Raw genomic sequence first — 20,518 nt, forward strand, 5'->3', positions numbered from 1 at the left:
CTTTCAAAACCTATTCCAATTCAACGAGAGAGAGATCCACCCTCACAAATATGATTTGGATTAGAAAAAGGTTGACTTGTAGAAAAAGCACTACAATTAATAATGTGAAATGTTCATGTCTGTGGTGGCTCGTTACTAACTGCTGGACACAAACACACTGCTTGTGTTTAAAGCACTACGCTCAATGGACTACTTTTGTAAAGCCTTATTCCAGTTATTCCTACCAGCAGAAACACCTCCTGCCAGATGTTTGTCCCACAAAAAACATCTGAACAAGACATTTAATCGACCTCTTGCATCTGTCTGGGTGTCTGAACATGACAAAAGGGTTACGGACACGCCATCTGCCTCACCGTTGGATATTTGAGGGGGCTCTTCTCCCGCACCTTTTCGACGATATTTGATTTTTGCTGCTCTAGACTCTTGCTGTGCTGCTTACATTCTGGACATCATTTTGAAAAGATTATCTTTGACTCGATGTCGACGTCCTAGGGTTGGAGATACTTCTCCTTGTCATCTACATCCAGTTTGGTTAGCTGTGGTGTAGTGATGTCTTGGAAGACCTCTCTCTTGATAGAGTCGAAGCAGATGCTGTCAAAACATTCTTAAATGCAAAATATATCATAAAGTGTGTTATCGTTATTGTAATGCCCGAGTAAAGGTTGAAGACTTCACATGTTCCTCATTAACACAGTCTACACATGAATGAGGTCTAATCAGTAGTGACGAGAGCTTTGCGACGCCACCCACATAAATCATTACTGTGATCAACTCAGCCAAGTCTTTGCTGAGGAAAGGCATCACTTGCCAGTCTGCTGGCTACTTCTTCACGGTCATGTAGAGCTGAAGCTTGGCCAAGATGAGTGGATGTTTCAGGGCTGCTTCTGTTGTGTCGAAGGTTGCTGTCCCAGGGTTTGGGAGTTTTTTTTTCTTCTCACTGAATCCTTATACTTGTGAAGTCAGCGTATCCATGGCCCCAGGGCCGTTTGTTTCCCAGTCCATGGTTCTGTTAATATACATTAAGTCTCATGTTGTCAGGGACTCATTTTCGGATTTTGTGACAGCACTGTCATCCATCATGTCTTTATGTTGCAGAACGGTGTTCATATAGCTTTCAAATTTTTCTCCAGCTGCCACATGAAGAAGGAGAAGCTACTTTTAAAGTCCACAGATCCAGACAGCAACAAGATGAGAAACATCCCGAATGGTTTTGTTCGAGAAGTAAAAAAAACTGCTGGATATTAAGCTCCTGAGGTCAAGTTGGTCCACTGAGGAAAATAAAAAAATGCAACCTTCACACTTTTCTGGGTCAAGTTCAAACCAGTGTCTTAATCTGTTTTCATTTGGTATAATACCTAATATTGAGTTGTTGATAAGCAATGAAAATACAATAAATTAATGAGTAGGGCTCCATTACTGTTAACTTTCTTTGTTAAGAGCAAAGCGACCTCACAGTAATATGAGAAATCAGTCATCTGATGATCATTGATGCACATTTGAGCGTGTGTCAAATTTGTTATTTTCAACATGAGTCTCTTGATCAATGTGAAACAGTTGGCAGCCCTGGTTCTGTGGTGAAAGATGTTTTCACTGTGCTGGGAATCCAGAATGGCTCAAGGTCTCACCATGAACCTGTTTCAAATCTGACCTTCAACCACTCACTAAATTATCCCCAAAAGAAACAGAAATGGCTCAAAAACCATCTTTGAAATAAATAAAAGATAAACTTCTCAAATAGAGCATGTTGGTTGCTCAGTTGCAGTCACATCATTCTTTAGTTTGAATCCAGCTGTGGCCCTTCATCACACATTTCTCTTCTCTTCTTGTGCCAAAGTAACAATCTTCGGAAGAAATGTGCTGCCTCTACGACATTTTTATGCTGATAATGAAAAAAGCGGTTTGGGCACACACGCTTTGTTTCTGTAAGAACTAGCAGGAGTAGTTGCCACTGTCAGCAAACAGTACTAATGTCCAACTCTTGACACTTCTGCGCAACACAAAAGTAACATAAACTTTTTCTGCATTTTGATTCATGTTGCAGTAATCACTACAAAAAAAACTGTCCTTGATTGGTTGACACACTGCATTGACGTTTGTTCAACTTTTGAAAGTTGAAAAATGTTAGTCAAATCGTTTCCGTTCCTCTTGCAACCAGTGTTTTCACACTGCTGTAGTATATTTCATGTTCATGACTAGTCGGACGTGGGCTGATCATTTAGCTCCAAGGACTTGCTAGGGCTGAAACCACATGCCAATGACATGATATAAACATGACTTAACTGCAGGGTAATGTCATTGCCTCATTATACACATGGTCACTGATAAACCCCATCTTGAATTGACAAAGCAGTAATCTCTCCTGTTTCTTGCGCAGCCCCCTCTGAAGTGATGGCGATCCGGCAGGAGAACACCAGCCAGAACAGTGTGATGCTGCTGTGGCACGAACCCGACCAGCCCAACGGAGTCATCCTGGAGTACGACATCAAATACTACGAGAAGGTACCGTAACCAGAACTGCACAGTTTTTTAGGGTTACTCATTTTTCAATATAGTCAGGCAGCTATTGAGGGGCGGGGCGGGGGGGGGGGGGGAGTGACACCGACTCTGCGATACCTGGAGAACATAAGCTCATTGTCTTCAAAGGGCTGCGACTAAACTGAGCCACGATATTTGTGAATGTGGAGGAGTGGTTAGATAGACTCCGGATAACTTAATCCCCCCCCCCCCCAAAAAAAGGTACCGCTGGCAGCTCAGCTAATTGAAAGGAAATGAGGGTTGAGAGAGGAGGATGAGACGCCGTGGATTCCACCTCAGCAAAAGTGACGGTGACAGCAAGAGGCCGGCGGGCGGGCACATAAGCCTCGCGACGAGGCTAATTGCCGCGAGCGCTAACGTGCACGTGCAGTGTGTGTGTGTGTCTGTATTTGGGGGTGAGCGTGTGATGATAAGAATCAGCTAATTGCAGTGGGAGTACCCTGGATACAGACAGTCTCATAGCAGGAGTGATGGAGGATTAGCTCGTCTCTTGCGCTGGCGTCTTAATCTGGCCTTGCTCGGGGGGGGGAAGACGCCCACGGGGGGGGATTTCAAGTGGACAAGTCAGCAATGTGCTTTCTTAAGGTTTCTATAGGGCTGCACCGAAACAACAATGAGTCACAGTGAGGGTGCTGGCCGCTGCAGCAGCAGTAGTACACTATAGAGGATGATAATAAAGACAAAAACATTGCTCTCATATCTGCACCCGGCACTTCTTCTTAATTAGGCTCTCATCCTTTTACCGAGGACACATGAATGATTCACTTATTCTACTGTTTGGATGCACCTTGCACCTCCTTATTATTGCTGAACTCGTATCACCTTCCACACTCATAGGATCTGCAAATTAAGTTCACAAAAAGATGCTGCGGCAGGCAAGGCGAAGACGGCAATGGCGATGACGATGGTAATGATAAACTTCGTTGTTGATCCAGTCTTCACAGGACTAAATGTATTCCTCGAAAACAAGAAACACGCTCTCATGAATATGTACATAAAACTTTGCACGACAGATATGTGGTATAATCTTGAGAATTCACATTTGAACATATGAGGCATCACAAATGAATTATCTGAAAGGATATATATAATCCTCAAAGTACCTGTCATTTTTCCAAAAGATACCTGAGGTAATTACCTGCCAATTACATGTGAGTGGCAGACTAGGTTGCATTCATTTACGCAAACGGCAAACAGCTTCGGAAATCTAGTTAAAAGACCTCAAACAGTGGGGCGGAGTATTAGTGAAGCTGTTGATGAGCGGCAGATTCAGCTTGACCTGACCATCTCCAGCAATATACTTGTGCGTTTTCAAATAAAAACTCCTGATACTGCATTGTTTTAATAAATTCAATTAAAGCATTTGGAATGATGGCATTGTTTTGTGTGGTGGTTGATCAAGGCCACATTAAAGTACAATGGGCCACCGATTCTGCTAATCCCCAACCACGACTCAGACACGCTTCCTTTGCACACGGTGAAGCATCGACAATCACGTTGTTGTTCATTCACAGAAGAGAACTCTGTTTTGGAGTTTGGTTTAAAGCTAGTGCAGTGCTCGTTCCGGGCGAGTCTTTGTTCCAAACGAGCGTGCCGGCAGCTTGGACCCCGGGAGCGCTGCTTGCAGTGTTTTTCATGAACCAGCAATCGCTCGTTGACTATGTGGGACGTGAAGAAGAGTTTGGTTTTAGTATATTCAGCATCAAGCAGGCAAAAGTGAACGACTTTAGATATGACACTAGTGGACTGATTGGAGGAAGGAAACATTTCGACACAAATCGACAACACCCAAATATGCAGCCAAAGGCAAAAACTATTTTTTATTCATGGTTAAATCCCTGTAAATAAATTAAATTGATGCGTTGTTTATTTTAACAATCAGAGAGGTTGTGTTCAGTTTATTGATGCCCTTGTTAATGTAGCAGTACCACTACTCCAATAAATATTGCAGAATAATGAGAAATAATACAAATATATTTGTAGTAAAACTGAAAACACCTTGTATTCTTCCCCTGCCACAATCTATCTTGGGATTCCCTCCAAATAATATGTTATTTCATGTTGAAGTGTAACCAGCAATGAACTCAGATGCATTGAGGTCATGCTTTGGGCTGTGGAGGGTTCAATCTAGCACATTTCATGTTTCATTATAACCGATCTGTAACGTGTTCATGTGAAGAGCTAGAGCTTATGGGTTGTTGTTTTTAGCTCATGACCTACAATCTAATTTCCCCAAACCTGACCTTTAAACGTGGCCGTCTCTGTTACAGGACAATGAAGCGCACAGTTACTCCACTCTAAAGTCTATAAATACCAGCGCCCGGGTATCAGGGCTGAAGCCGGGCACCAAGTACATCTTCCAGGTCCGAGCCAGAACGTCGGCAGGCTGCGGACGCTTCAGCCAGAATGTGGAGATCCAGACTGGAAAAGCAGGTGTGTGTGTGTGTGTGTGTACGAGGGTCTATAAGAAGCAGAAAATACATTGCATTACAGAATTGTTGCTTAAAACTTGTATGTCGTCTAATACAGTTGAAACGGTCTGGTAAGAAAACAGTTTGTCCTGGGCTAAAGGGTCAGCGAGGCTGATAGTCGCCCCAGTCCATCTCTCTGTTCTATTGATCTGAGCTTTGTTAGAGGGTCACCCCTGTCAGCAATACTGCAGCCTGTCCCGGCTACAAGCAGCTGTACACAGTGCTGATGGGGAAGGGGGTTGAGAAGTCTTCATGAGTCTGTCCACCTGAGGCCAGTACAACACTGAAAGTTAGGACTCATTGAAAAAACTTTTATGTGAACATATCTCTTTCCTAATAGGGGATTTGGTAGAGAACCTGCGGAGCAGACTCTAGGTCTGCAAAGCTAAACCTCCTGCCTGGTTGGAGTCCCAGTGCTGTTTCACTGACTAATAGTCCCCCTTCATTCTGCTGCTCACTGGACCCAGACTCTGCTCCTCTTGATACTGACTCTGAAAACAAGAGGACTGTACACGCATCCCCGCTACCACACATGCTGAGTCATCAATAAGTCCTAAAGTTTATGTTGTTTTTTGTCTCCGTTACGTGTAGTTAAGTCTTACCTATGTTGATCCTTTAGCCATGTTTATCTCAAGGCTCTAGGGATGGCAAAGTCTATGATCCAGAATGAAATATATATTGCTGTGGAATTTTGTACAGCTGTTCAGGGTCCCCAGAGGATGAAACCTACTGATTTCCCATAATCCTCTTACCTTTGCTCTCTCGCCAATAGCAGGCTAAATCTTTCACTTGTCCCGTAAAATGTATCTGCTTGTAAGATAAGTGTAAAAGTTTGACGGACCACTCCTCGAGAATGTATCCGAGCTGTTTTGGCGATCCTCTGCCTTCTCATCTAGACACACTGTGTAATCTACAAATCCCACTTTTCTTGTTGGCAAGACCCACCTGCATAGCTGGTTGAGGCAGAGACGATTGATTAGGGTAAGGCATTAACCCTGAGTAGTTAGGGTCAGGATAGCCCATCGGTCAGGGCATAGGACCCCAAACAAATCAGGGTACCAGTAGTGAGGTGAACAGGGTGCCACACTACACTGTGATGAGCAGGGTCATCCTTCAATCAGAAAATCTGCGGTTTGATCTCCGGCTCCTCTAGACCATGTCGATGTGTTCTTGGGCAAGACACATCGACATGTGTGTGAATGTTAGTTACTGCTGATGTGCAGGTGGAACCGTAGCTCCTCGCACTAGTGTATGAATGGGTGTGAATGGGTGAATGATGTCATGTAGTGTTAAAGCGCTTTGAGTGGTCGGAAGACTAGAAAAGCGCTCTACAAGTACAGGTCCATTTACCTGGCCAGTCCTTGAGCTTGAATACAGCACAGGGCGGGCCTTTTACAAGAACAGCAGTGGGATTCATAGTCACGCAGCAAATGTTTGGTTTGTCTTGAAAACTATCGGATAAATTACAGTAAATAGTGAATTATATACCAAAATCACACACTTATGATAAAAACTATATAGCATAATTAGATTTTATGTCATTTGAGAGATTTTTACCTCCTACTTTATGTGCAGTTATCACGTTCCCAGATGTGGCGTATGACATTGAACAATAAGCACTGCATTGTACTGTTTTTGTCACACACAGTACATCTCACCTGTCGATGTAGGAATTCATAGTGGACTGATGTGCTCAATACGGAGTTCAGAGCATGTCTATTGGCTGATCCGGCGTGCTAGAAGCTAACAGTGCTAACAACGGCAACAGTGCTGAGCGAACAGTGCTAACAACGAGGCAACAGGGGGAACCGGAAGGTGGGCGCCACGCTGAAGCATTGAAAATTACTCCACTATATCTTTACTTGGCAGATTTTTTTGCTGACATATTGATGTTCTGAATCCCGTGTTTATAACTTTTATTAGTAGAGGCTTAATCACTTGCAAGTCTGGGACAACATTAAATCTGTCAAAATAGATGAACAACATTCGCTGAATATTCCCTCCCTGTGGTGCCACGTACAAAGTTTAAGAAATGCAAACAAGAGGTAATTAGAAAAGGCTGAGCTCTTCAATGGAGCTGCAGATTCTTGTTTATCTTATTTGACCATGAACACTCTACCTGAGTTTGACGCTGTGTGTGTCAGTGCAAACTGCCCACTAAGCTAACTAAGCTGTCTGCGTGTGTGTTTCCAGCTCCTCTGCGCTACAACACCATGACCATCATCTGGATCTGCATGGCCCTGGTGTCCGGCCTGGTCACTTTTCTGGCCATCATCATCTGCAGGAAACGGCAAGGCTACACTTTACCACACTACCCATCGCTGCTGTGTGTGGAACACTTTCTTACACTACTCTACCGTATCTCTCTTTGTGTAAAATGTTTGCTTGTGATCAAAAAGCCCCCTCTGTTCACTGTGTTTCTCCCTGCTCTCTCCACATGTGTTACTGGCTGCAAAGTAAAATTAAAGTGAGGTTGTAATCTGCATTAAGCCTGTGCATGGGTTTTAGACGTTAAAACACCTTTAGTCTCCCTTGTCATGTTGAAATGTTAATTTGTTTTAGCTTCTCTCAACCCTCCCTGTCCTCTCACTACCTTGTTTAGCTAATTTCCTCAATCTTAATTTCCACCTCGTAGTGTATTTAATTATGTTGATTCATGTCCAGTAGCTTGCAAGCCAAACGCTCCCACTTATCCCATCAACCCCACCCATCCTCCCTTTTTTTTATGTTTTCAACTTCCATCTCTGGAACGCTGCATTGAATAATGAATTCCAATGCCCTTAATTAATTCGTACTTCAATGGATATTACGTTTTTAATTTTCATTCTGTTTGAGAGGGGAAGGAATATGTCAGAGGATTTAAATGTGTTATCCAGGCAAAATCATGACTGCAAAGTCCAATGTTTTCAGTGCAACTAAGATGGAGGCTCCAAATAGGAAAGCTTCACTGATGGTGTAGTTTAATGTTTAAAATGCAATTTGTTTTTATGAATACGCTAAAAAAGAGGGAGATGAGGAAAAAAAACATAAACTATCTATGGCAGAAACCAGGGGGGACAATTTATTACGGCCCAGAGCTCCAAGAATACACACTATCCCTGCAGAAGCACATGGCTAATTATTATTAATTATGCTTTTTACAGACCGAAGAAGTCCTGCCTGTGTTTGGTTCTATAAACAGTGCTTGGAATTTGAAGCACAGAGATGTTATTTCGTCTACCCCCCCCCCCCCGACATAGATAAAATTGACATTTTTTTCAGAAAAACGTAAATAGGATAAACCTATATAAATGTAGCAATTTTTCCGTGGCTTGTAGTGTAGCTTACTCTTTTTCAACACAAAGTTAAAAACTGGATTTCTTGCAGCTTCCTCAACACCAACCATATGTGTGAACGAGGCGTTTATTCTCCTCAACGCCCTCCTGAGATCTGTCCGCTGTTCCTTCGTAGCATGAATATTTGATGTTAATCATTTTAACTTGTAAACATGGCAGCGTACGCACAGAAACAGGTCTGTTAATGTGAAAAGGGAACCCCCATGATGATAATGATTAGAAGGCTCGGTTCCACCTTGTTGCCGGTGGAAACCCTAATTAAGGGAGAACAGGTTGACCGGTTGCTTCTTATGCATTAATAAGTTTCAATAAGTGATGAATAGCTCTGTTGAAGTTAATAATTAATTATGAATAACTATTGATTTATTCATTATGACCCGAGTTTGATCGTACAAATGTTTCATTATTGTCCTGTATTCATCCCACTGTATGTGTGTGTGTGTGTGTGTGTGTGTGTGTGTGTGTGTGTGTGTGTGTGTGTGTGTGTGCGTGTGTGTGTGTGTGTGTGTGTGTTTTGTATAGACACTGTGGCTACAGCAAAGCCTTTCAGGACTCTGATGAGGAGAAGATGCACTACCAGAACGGTCATGGTATGTGTGGCCCCACTTCTCAATTATAACAACTAAGCGCACGTATTGATTAGACTGCATGTAATAAAGTTCATCCTTCGAGAAAAACATTTTCATCACAGCATCACCTGCTATTTATCTCTCTCTCTCTCTGTCTCTCTCTCTCTCTCTCTCTTCTGCTTCTTTCTGTGAGCCAGCTCTTCTCTTTCATCAAGTCTTCCCTTGCACCAGCAATGAGGGGCTCAGTCGCCGCTCTCGTTCTCCGATATGTGACCGAATGCTAATGTTGTTTATTTTAGTGTCATTCCCAGACGCAAGGTTCTACATCGACCCGCACACCTACGAGGACCCCTGTCAGGCAGTCCACGAGTTTGCCAGAGAAATTGAAGCTTCTAGGATCAAAATAGAGAAAATCATTGGCTCAGGTAAAAACCTGTGTGTGCACACACACACACAACTCACACTCACACAGAGTGAGAATCATTGGCCAGGGCTAACTTAAAATCATTGGCCAGTGTAAAGGCTGCGGTGTGCAGCAGAGAGGAGGATGGCAGAGCGGATTCAGAGCGTTGCGTGGGGCTGTCAATCAGAGCACCTCAGACGGGCAGGGAATACTAACTCTGTCGGCTCCACAATACACTGTGCTGCTGGATGTAACTCCTGCAGACATGAAGAGAAGTGTAGACTTGAGGAAGACAAATAAGCAATCACACTTTAAAAGTTCTTCTGAGATAAGAATTAATGAGAAAGAGGCTGATGGAGGATTAGCTTCCTCCTACTTTTGAACATATGGATGTGGATTTCTCTTATCTAACGCAGCAAATTTACTTAAGACACATTTACAATTATTTCTTATATATTATATGTGTTGGGGGGTGTACAGTGCATGTGTTTCAGAATATATGATTGGATTAGTGCTGAATTGGAATCCTTTCTTGTGTTTGTGTTTAGGGGAGTTTGGGGAGGTGTGCTATGGACGCATGAGACTCCCGGGGAAGCGAGACATCCCAGTGGCCCTGAAGACCCTGAAGGCGGGATACACGGAGAAGCAGAAGAGGGACTTCCTGGCGGAGGCATCCATCATGGCCCAGTTCGACCACCCCAACGTCATTCGCCTGGAGGGAGTGGTGACCCAGAGTATGCAACAGCTAAAACTATATATTAGTGTTAGTATAGTCGTTTTTTTTTCGTTATGACTGTTAATGAGCATGATAATTAACATTGAAAATACATTTGTAAGCTACTTCTGTGTAATGTCACGTAGATTTGTTTTGCTCCCTCAGTTAGAACTCTTCTTTTGACTTGGCTGTCCAGGAAGTAAACCCGTAGTTATTCTGCACTGGACTTAGGCTGAAGACTTTTGAGGGAAAGGGGTTCCTGAGTGCCTTTATGGCTAACTGTGTAAAAGTAATAGCTTTTTCTCTGATATCACAAAAGCATTCATTCATATATTTTATCTGTTGAAATAGGACATCAGTCTTCATGACGTCACATGCGCCATAATCAGTGTTGAACATGCATGTAAATATGTATTTAAAAGTATTAAATATCCTGCAGACAGTCTCATTCCCAACTGGTCGCAACTCCTTCACATCACTTTTTTAACGCACTGGGTAGTCCAACGCGCCAAGTACATCGTGGTTTGGGTTAAAATCAAGCGGCATATCCCAATGCTGAGAAAAGAAGCTGACGAGGAAGTGACCAAAAACTGCAGTTCTTCAAAGGGCCACTTGAGGCTGGCCCCTAAAGCGAGTCAATACCCTATGTTAAAATGGCCAACTTTACAGCAGAAATAAACATGTTTACAGCCTGGTTAAAAACGGTTTTGGTCTGTATAGCTAATTTCCCTGTTCATGACAACTGTACGAGGGGGGGGGGGCATCCAGCCTATGTAAGTCAATATTGATATTTGGTCTCATATGGGACACAAACAGTGGCCTCCTAGAAGAAAGTTATGCGTTTGAGCCTATTGAGTCTGAGGACCGGGGAATGAGACCGGGTTGGTTCAGCGTAGGAAGGAGTCTTGAAGGTTCCTGTTTGTTCCCTCAGGCAAACCGGCGATGATCATCACAGAGTACATGGAGAACAGCTCTCTGGATTCCTTCCTCAGGGTTGGTATTTAAGCAGTAAAGGTTCCTTTTTGCTTTTCATTTTGTCTCTAGTGTAGTGCTTCTTCTGTTATTGAGTAAGTGGCGATCTTTTCCTTCACTGTTCAGCTATGAAAGTTATAACTGCTCATCGTCCAGTGAAAATAATGTATCACGACTTCTTAGCTAGCTTTACAAAGCTCTAATTCAATCTTAGCGGATTCGTTTCAAATGGAATTCCAGAAGGTTTTATAAGTGTCGGTGAATTTTTTTTCTCAACACACTGGGGTAAATGTACTCGCCGATACATGGTTTTCACAGGAGAGCAACATCACATCACTTGCTATTTATCAGAGAATCATTGTTGCCAGGCATCAGTGGTTTAGAGCAGCAAATGTGAAAGTTTTCTCATCAACTAGATACGAGTTGATTTAACATTGTGTCACATCGACAATGTCAAACAGCTCCAGTATTTGCTTATATGAAGATACCGTGGATTATTACTTAAAAAGCAAATCCCTGTCATGTTTTCTTCTTTTATCTGTACTCTCCTCTCTATCTTGATTAAAATCTCTGCTATTATCACGATCCTCATCTGTTCTGCTGCTCTACCATTTTTTTTGTGTGTGTAATCTGCCATTAAAACTGTCTCTCTCTCCCTACCTCCTCCCTCCCAATCGTTCTCTTTTTCCCTTCCATCTACCCGCAGAGGCACGATGGCCAGTTCACCATCATCCAGCTGGTCGGTTTGCTGCGCGGTATCGCGGCCGGTATGACCTACCTGTCTGACCTGGGATACATCCACAGGGACCTGGCTGCCCGCAACATCTTGGTCAATAGCAACCTGGTGTGTAAGGTGTCTGACTTCGGCCTGTCCCGGGTGCTGGAGGACGACCCCGACGCTGCATATACCACCAGTGTGAGTTTTCACATTGAGGCAAGCATTGATGCAGCGCAAACACACACTCCCACAGCTCTTTAAAGGAAGCGGCGATCACGTGTATTGGGTATAAAAACACAACCACAGTTTAAAACATGCATAAACTACTTAGGTCATATAAACAGTTACAGCCTCATGCAAACGTGCATAATAAGTGAGTTCCAGGCAGCAAGGAAGACTATTACAGATTTTTAACGGGTGCTTCGGCGATTTAGTAATGCACTTTCATTGGTCTCCCAAGAGACATTGAAAATAGTTTTAAAAATATAAAGCAGCAGAGGCTGATATATCCAGACGGGTGAAATCTCAAAAAAACCTGGATCCTACGTTTCTCTTAATACAACCTCTAGCAACCAATAGAACACCCATCTGACTTTTTTCTCTCCAGATACAAATTAAGACGTAATAAGAAGGGGACGTAGTCGTCCTGACATCAGCCATTAGTTTGTGGAATGCAGTTTTAAAGCCTTAACCATGGTGGCTGTCACCATCTTGGATTTCGGCCTTTTTTCTTTCAACCACTTTGTAAAAGAGACCATATTTGTAGACCAGAGAAGTGACATTGAGATGCTGTATCCGGCTCTGGTAGAGGTAGCGACCTGTCCAATCACAAGTTAGCCCTGCCCGAAAGCATAGCCTGCTTTATGTTCTATTGAATCTAAATAAACCATCATTTACTAAATGAACATCATGCTAAGAAGACTTGAAACTAGTGAGACCATAAACTAATGTTTTTCAATGTTCACTGAGGGAATAAATCAAGTGAGAAGTAGAGTCCTTTTCTTATAGACTTCTATACAACCAGACTTATTTTTGTAACCAGAGCATTCACCCACTGCTGGCGATAAGAGAGAATGCAAGTTTAAGGCACCTCCACATTATCCTCGCTTTTTAGAACCGGGGCTAGCCGCCTGATTAAGATATCTAAACTTAGGGTATTTCTGCAAATTCCCATCTGGTATTGTGCAGTCTGTTCCCCAATTGAAAGGGACACTCCATTTTATACATTTAGTTCAGTTCACTAATCATAGTTGGTACTTCTCTGTCCCTGGAGTCATCCAAAGTAAAAAAAAAAAACAATAACCCTGATGATTTCATCCTTTTTGAATAACATGTCATGTCAGTCCTCCGTATGTTAGCCACAACATAATTCTGTGATTAAATTTGATGACAAAGGGTACATAAACTGTATTAAAAAGTTTTCAGCACAGTTCAGTTTCACAAGAAAAGCTGCCTTCACATTAACATGCATTAATTGTGAATCACATGCAGGAAGTGACGAGTAACAGCACCAGCTTTGATACTTCAAACACAAGCCGAGATAATTACGTCACTATAATGTCATCAGTGCTGAAGCCCTGAGAAAAAAGTGACAAAAAGAAATCAAAGTTCTTTTGATACATTTTCTAAGTGTTTATGTTCATGTTCTTAATTTCCCAAAGTTCCTTTAGAGCCACAGAAGACATCAATCAACTGAGTAGTGCTCAGTGCTGCCTTTTATGTAAAAATTGAGTTCCAACTTTAAAACTGCACTTTAGCAGTTTTAACTGTATCTTATTTATCATTCTTAAATAACTTTTATTCAAGAGGGCTGTTCCACTCAAATCTGACCAAGAAAGAAGCATCAAGACGAGAGTTAAAGTTGGAGACAAAAGCAACACAAACACAATCAAAGTCCCATGAAACTGAGAGAAAAGTAAACTCATCTCTGTAAGTGCTCCAGCAGAGAGCAGTCCAATAACAACCCTCCAGCCCGGTGAGCACAAGTGTATTAAGTCTTAACTGTAAAATAAAATAAAGCCAAGCTCTTTCCAGTGTCTGACGCTATCAGCTCGCAGCAGATGGAAATCAGCATTTGACACATTTGTCTGTTACAGTCTGTTGAAGCACGGCAATCAGATTACAGGACGCGAGGTGATTACATGCGGCATCACTCAGAGACATGCTGCTGTGGGGGGAAAGGGTTGTTAATGATGATATTACAGATGCTATAGTGTCATCTGGAAATTAATAGCTGATTATGGCTGATGATAAATACGTTTCTCGTTACTGTCCGGAAGTGAATGAAAGGCTGCCTATTGTATGGAATCTGGCAGCAAAGTCACTTTGAAGATGCTGTGATCCCGAGTGAAGGCTCCAGGACTCCAGTCATGTTGCAGGAACGGTTTAGCAGGACGTTAGGTGTGTGTCTTTGTGTAACGGGCTGCGTTTTGAGATGTTTAAAATAACCCACTTGGGAGCGCTTTGTTTGTTTCAGAAGCAACGCGTCCATCCGTTAACCTAATTAAGTGTCACTTTTATATCAAGAGTATAGTGTAAGTAGTTCACATACTCGCTAACATTTGCAAGTTCTATTCTCGTCTCGGCCCCGCAACAAATGTGCCCTGTTTAGTCATTTCACCACGGGTGTCTCTTAACTTTTTACATTCATGTACATTTACTCAGTGGTATCGGTAAGTATTGATTTCAGCTAGTACTTCCTAATCTTAATTTTTTTAACTACAGTCTACTTCTGTACCTTTACTTGTGTAGGGTCATGTTAAGACTGTGGTAGTACCACTTTAACAATAATCTTAGCATGTGGCATACATTTTGAAAAGGGTTTTCTTTTCTAATTTTGAAAATTAAGCCAGAGCTCCTATAATAGGTCTATAATAAACCGTGTACACTCAGGACAAAAATGTCCCCATTGAAACCCACGTCCATTACAGCACAACATTGAGCATTCTATTATTTCAGGCTTTCAATCTAGAGCTCTGCCTTCATAATGTTACTATTTTCTACCATATTTAGCCATTTTCTCATGTTTGCCCTGTGACAAATGCATACTTTTTGAGTTTCCACTATTTGAAGCATCGCTGCTGTATTTTGGAACACTAGCAGTGTTTGATGCAAAACATTAAAATCCATGTTGTTGCTAATCATAGAAATATCATGCTAATAACTTGACTGTGTAAAAAAAATCCCTCCAACATTAAGTATACAGAAAATAATCAAATGTATGTTGGTTTAAAAAACAACAACAGTGGTATAATAAAAACATTTTAAGGGTTAAAAATCTAAAAATATTTGGTATCGATGATCAACCAAAATAATGAGCTAAAAGACACTAAAATGTGAAGTATAGTCACTACGAGTGACCCCTTTCATATTACACATAGTCATTTGATCCACTTTCAAGTTAGGATCCACTGCATTTACTTGATTCAACAGAGAATATTGTATACATACATATCCAATTTTCTTTAATGTGTTTTTGACTATCCCCACAGCTGTATTTGAACAGATGAGGGTTGTACCCTCCCTGGTAAATGTTGAGGCTGAAGAATTGTATTTCTTGTTCACCGTCCCCACCTGGATTTAAAGGTTAAGGCCAGCATTGATCTATATTGTACATACTGTCAACAAATCCCAGTGACCAAAATCAACAACGCAAGCTCCAAATCCCCTTGTAAACATTAGAAGTGCATTTTTTTTTTTTTTTTAAAGGCTCAGTCATTTTCAAAGACAGCTGGGATCTCTAGTTTTTAGCAACTTCCCTCAAAACAATTACAATTGTCGGGTACTATTTTCATATGTGGATGAATACACATTTGTTGCAGAAACCAGTGCAACAATGTTGTTAATTTATGTGTTTTTGTTTATAGCTTTTGGACAATAATGGAGCTATACGGCATCGAGGAATACACAATTTGAATGAAAAAAAATATATATATATCAGTCCTTTGATCCAAAGACTACTTTTTAGTAGGATACATTCTTTGATGGCTTTGGTAAGATATAGAAAGAATATCAAACATAGCCAAACTAACTCCTTTATTCTGCCATCATGAGGTGGATCCTAGAACTAAAGAAGGCCTGAAACACCCCAGTCAATCGTCTTTATTCTCCCAGCAGGGCGGTAAAATTCCAATCCGCTGGACAGCCCCCGAGGCCATCACCTACAGGAAGTTCTCCTCATCCAGTGACGTGTGGAGCTACGGCGTGGTCATGTGGGAGGTGATGTCCTACGGAGAGCGACCGTACTGGAACCTCACCAACAGAGACGTGAGCGCTGTTTGTTTAACTAGCCCGCTCACCGTATTGCCGCACCAGCCACTGTAGTCTCATGCATATTCTTTTTCTTTTTCTGCAGGTGATCAAATCCGTGGAGGAGGGCTACAGGTTGCCCGCTCCCATGGGCTGCCCCGGTCCCATGCACACGCTCATGCTGGACTGCTGGCAGAAGGATCGCAGCGAGAGGCCGCGCTTCTGCCAGATAGTCACCGTTCTCGACAAGCTAATCCGCAACCCGGAAAACCTGAAGTCCATGGACATGCTCTGCAGGTGGGCGGGCCGCTCAATAGATCCACGTTTTTACCATCATGTCACATGCCGAGGAGTCTTTTGATTCAATTTGGCCAGACGGTTTCTCCCCACATTTAATCAAATATTGGTTTGCGTGATTAGCGGATTAAGCCGCAAAAGTCAAAGCGGGACGCCAACTGCGTGGGCCTGAAAAGATGATCCGCCGGACGATGTCTGGTGACGGGCTGTTAGGCTGCTAAGTAGCCGTCCTGGTGCGGGAGCCGGGGTAAATCCAATCTCATCCCGCTGTGTTCAAACATGAGCGCGCTGGGATAAATTTGCAGTCCAAAAGTTTCCCTCAAAGTTCTCCGGGCAGGTTTTTCCCAATAAGCTCGTTCCTGATAGACTCAGTGTTACTCAGTGCGCTCTGAGTAAAAGCCTGGCTGGGATATTGACATCGACCAGCGGCAAATCTGAGAGCACGTTTGAGAGGACACCCAGGGCCAAAGACGGACATGCGTAAATTGCTCAGTTCAGGCCCCCGGATCCACATGGAGCCAGTGGTGCGCGGCGCTGTGCGTCTGTGTCGGCTTGAGGAAAAGGAAGCGCCGGAGCAATGTTCAGGATTCCTCTCTGAATAAATCTACCCGAAGCAGCCATCCTGCAACCACAGCCACCACCTCTTCTCTATCATTTTAACTGCTATTGATTTTCTGCCTCAGCTACGAGAGCATTTCAAAAGCCCCCCCCCCCCCCTTCTCCTTTTCCCTTTGCGGTCGCTCTGCCTCTTGTTCACTTTTTGCTTCTTTTTCTCATTTTCCCACTCCCTCTAACTAATCTTTTTGTCTTCCCATTAATCTTCCTCTCTCTCTCTCTCTCTCTCTCTCTCTCTCTGTGTCCATCTACGTCCATCCGTCTCTCTCTCCCTCTCTGTGTTCCGCAGTTTAAACAGTCCTCCGCTGATGGAGAGAGCTATCCCCGACTTCAGCAGCTGTAACTCAGTAAACGACTGGCTGGACACCATAAAGATGAGCCGCTACAAGGACCACTTTGCGGCAGGCGGTTACCAAACTCTGGGACACGTCATAAGCATGAACCAAGGGTGAGTGCTGACAGTAACGGAGGTTGATTAGGAACAACTTCCGCGACTTCCATTGAGCTCCAGTCACAAGCAAGATAATCTTAGCTTGTTTCTATTTCAATCAGCCTTCAGGTCTGTCCTTCACAACTATCCTCATCCCTCCTTTAATTTGCAAGTGAAATAAATCTATCAAACTAGATGATGATTTGTGCTGGCCACAAACAAGTGAAAAACTGGTAAAAAATAAAGGATGGAGTGTGAAATGTCCCTCTGTGCTCACTACTTTACCATTTTTTGTATCTGTGTCAAAGTACTGTCAGTGAAGCTAAACAGTTCCTGTTTCACAGTATTCAGACAAGGCGAGGGCCAACGACGCTCACACAGTGCTCTAAGGCACCTGAGGATTTACATCGCCTGGCATGGCGAGTGCAATCAAAGGAGCAGAGACATCAGCCACTTTCTGGTGGCCTAGAGGATTCAAAATATTTTACTGTAAATCCTCGGTACAATTTGAAATGGGGTGATGGTTGCAGTTGGTTGCAATCTGCAAACTCACCACTAGTTTCCAGTAAATCCATCACACTGCTCCTTTAAGTTGATATTTCTCCAGCAGTTATATAGCAACATTATTATAATATCATATAATTCTTTTTTTTTCTTCTTGTTCTCTGTTGAATTTACTTGGCCGTCACGGATCACTACAACTCAGATTTGTGTGTTTCTCTATGTGGGTGTTTGTGTGTGTGTGTGTCGTGCAGGGACATCCAGCGGCTCGGCGTGACACTGATGGGCCACCAGAAGAAGATCATGACCAACGTCCAGCTGATGAGGGCGCAGGTCCTCAACAAGAGTGTGCCGTCCGTGCACGTATAACTCCCAACGGCAAGGTTTCTCTCTGCTAAAAATCTAAAAACCCAGGCTTCTACAAGGCCTAGAGGTACTCCGTGGAATTCAAGATGATCTGATGAACGGGAGAGGAAGATGTGCGGGAACTTTATAAGACTTTTTCTCCCGAAGAGAGTGAAGAACAAAATGTGAAAGGTTTTAACTGTTGAGCGAGTAAAACACATGACTTCTTTGGGACAAGTCCAACCTTTCATTTTTTTATTTCATTTTTTTTTTTTTCCTATCCAAAACCATTTTCTGAGTTTAAACGTCTCGCTTATAAATGGAAAGACTGCCTTAATTACCACAAATTATTTTAAATTGTATCGCCAGCGGAGAGAAGATAATTTATCAGTCCTTAATTTATCAGAGAAATATGATTTACTGAACCAGATGATAGTACATGAAGTGATGTAGAGGGTGGGGGGGGGGTTCAAATATCCTAATGACACACTCGCCACCTCTCCTGCAGTTCAAGCTTGAGGGGCCTTGAGGCCCAGAATGAGGCTCAAGGAGCGGAAAAGTAAGGAAGAAGTGAGATAGCGCTCACCCAAGTTGCCAGATCATCTCCATCAGCGGAGAAGACCTATTTCACCCCAGGCTATTAATACCAACAAGAGGCACATTTCTCCGCCGTCTAACCTTGATGAATGACCCCCAGGAGGAGCCCCAGAGCACCTCTGGCCGGTATGAAGCTGCGTGGCGCACAACTCGCTGTACTCGGATGATGTGTGTGATTCAGTTACAGTGCACTTTATTCTACAATCCCTCTGTGTTGTGGAGGCCTTGCAGTTGTGTCACAAAACTCCACGATGTACAAATTGAAAATAGTACGTAAATATAATAATAATGACTACTAAAATATAAAACCCAAGAAGAGAAAGAGATATATAACATAGTGTAGTAAGTTGCTCGCTCTTGAGATTTATTTCCCAACTTTCTTCACTGTGACAGAAGAGAAAATATATTTAAATTAAATGCAAATAACTTAAATTTCATGATAAATGCTTCTTCTGATGCATTTTCAGTATATTTGGGGATTTGTTTTTGATACCTCTTATTTCAAATTGAATCAAAATAAAAAATACATTTTAAATCAGATTTTAATTGATAGCAAATATTTGTCATTTTTTTAAAGTGCATTTTTAAAGTTTTTTCTCGACCTTGGGAATAATAGTTTCAGAAATTGATCTTTACAGGTGCTCTATGTGGGATTCAGAGCATTAATATAACAGCAAACAACATATAGTAGAGAAATGTTAACCAGAGCAGAGGATGAAGTCGCTCTCCTTCTGTGTGCGAGCGTTGCAATCCAAACTTTTCCTTTCTTTGTTTACATCACGTGCCTTTGAAGTGCATGTGATTTTCTGTTGTGCCGCACTGACTATCCAATGGCCGCCACGCTGCACTGCGCTCCACTGGTGTCGCCACGGAAGCGTAGCGTCCACCCTTTGTTTCCCCATCACGCAAACACCATTAGCTCTGTCAGCACTGTAGCCGCTGTTGGATTTGTTAGCTGCTAGCCGCCCGCTCAGCCGTGACCATGCAAATGGAGCGTTCACACCAAACGCGTTGCGAATTTTTCGCGCGAGTAGATCCCTTGCATAGTCAAAGCACAGACGCGAATGGTTGTGAAATTTCCGCCAGAGTTGAAATATTTAAACTTTGGTGAAACTTTCGTAACTCGCAAAGTTGCGAAAGCCAATCAGCGTTGAGATGCTGCGCCCCCCTGGCTGCTGCTGCTCTAGTAGCGCTGGAAGCGTAAATTATCGAGACGTAGTCGGTGAAAGTCATCGAGCTGTGTGAGCCTACAGGTGATGTTATGAACCCAAACACGAGGGCGTTAGATGTTCCAACGTTTATGGGATGTCCAAAACAAGTATAAAGCAGAACTATTGGTTATTTCTTCCGTGGTGGATGGCGGAAATTCTAACTGTTTTTAGGGAGACAAGCCACGGAGATAAGCCACGGCCCCTTTTCGCGAATGGTTGCCAATGAACACAACTCGTCTTGCGAGTAAACTGACGCGAGTAAAACGTTGCGAATATGTTTGGTGGCAACGCAGCATAAGAGCCGCTTGGAGGTGAAAGATATGCTCTGAATTCCGAATTTAGAACCTTTAACCAAGGGTTCACTTACTACCACTTAGCATATACGACTACTGGCCACCATGTTTTCACAAAAACTGAACATATTTCCGTGTGCTGGTAAAGATCGTGAGATGTAGCTGAAGTCAGAAGCAGCTAGTGGGTGGACCCTCAGTTAAGATTAGTTTGTCAAAATCTTTCAATCCTATTGTTGATCTAGTTCAAATATTTGAAAAATATA

The 20,518-nt window shown here is 42.7% G+C and overlaps 1 protein-coding gene across 2 annotated transcripts in view; it reads left to right on the plus strand.

Moving 5' to 3' along the window:
* The window catches only part of epha8 (eph receptor A8), a 96,355-nt gene extending 76,412 nt beyond the window's left edge, over positions 1–19,943 (plus strand). The window contains exons 9-20 of one of the 2 annotated variants that reach the window (XM_034532445.1): positions 2,375–2,499; positions 4,806–4,968; positions 7,200–7,332; positions 8,864–8,931; positions 9,210–9,335; positions 9,862–10,047; positions 10,960–11,021; positions 11,707–11,916; positions 15,835–15,984; positions 16,073–16,263; positions 17,168–17,326; positions 18,064–19,943. In XM_034532445.1, the coding sequence (XP_034388336.1) occupies positions 2,375–2,499; positions 4,806–4,968; positions 7,200–7,332; positions 8,864–8,931; positions 9,210–9,335; positions 9,862–10,047; positions 10,960–11,021; positions 11,707–11,916; positions 15,835–15,984; positions 16,073–16,263; positions 17,168–17,326; positions 18,064–18,178 (1,688 nt within the window). In that variant the 3' untranslated portion in view covers positions 18,179–19,943. The remainder of the gene's footprint in view (positions 1–2,374; positions 2,500–4,805; positions 4,969–7,199; positions 7,333–8,863; positions 8,932–9,209; positions 9,336–9,861; positions 10,048–10,959; positions 11,022–11,706; positions 11,917–15,834; positions 15,985–16,072; positions 16,264–17,167; positions 17,327–18,063) is intronic. The other variant, XM_034532446.1, reaches the window with a different exon arrangement.
* The last annotated feature ends 575 nt before the right edge of the window (positions 19,944–20,518 follow it).

Source organism: Cyclopterus lumpus, chromosome 5 (assembly GCF_009769545.1).
Source record: "Cyclopterus lumpus isolate fCycLum1 chromosome 5, fCycLum1.pri, whole genome shotgun sequence".
Taxonomy (NCBI): domain Eukaryota; kingdom Metazoa; phylum Chordata; class Actinopteri; order Perciformes; family Cyclopteridae; genus Cyclopterus; species Cyclopterus lumpus.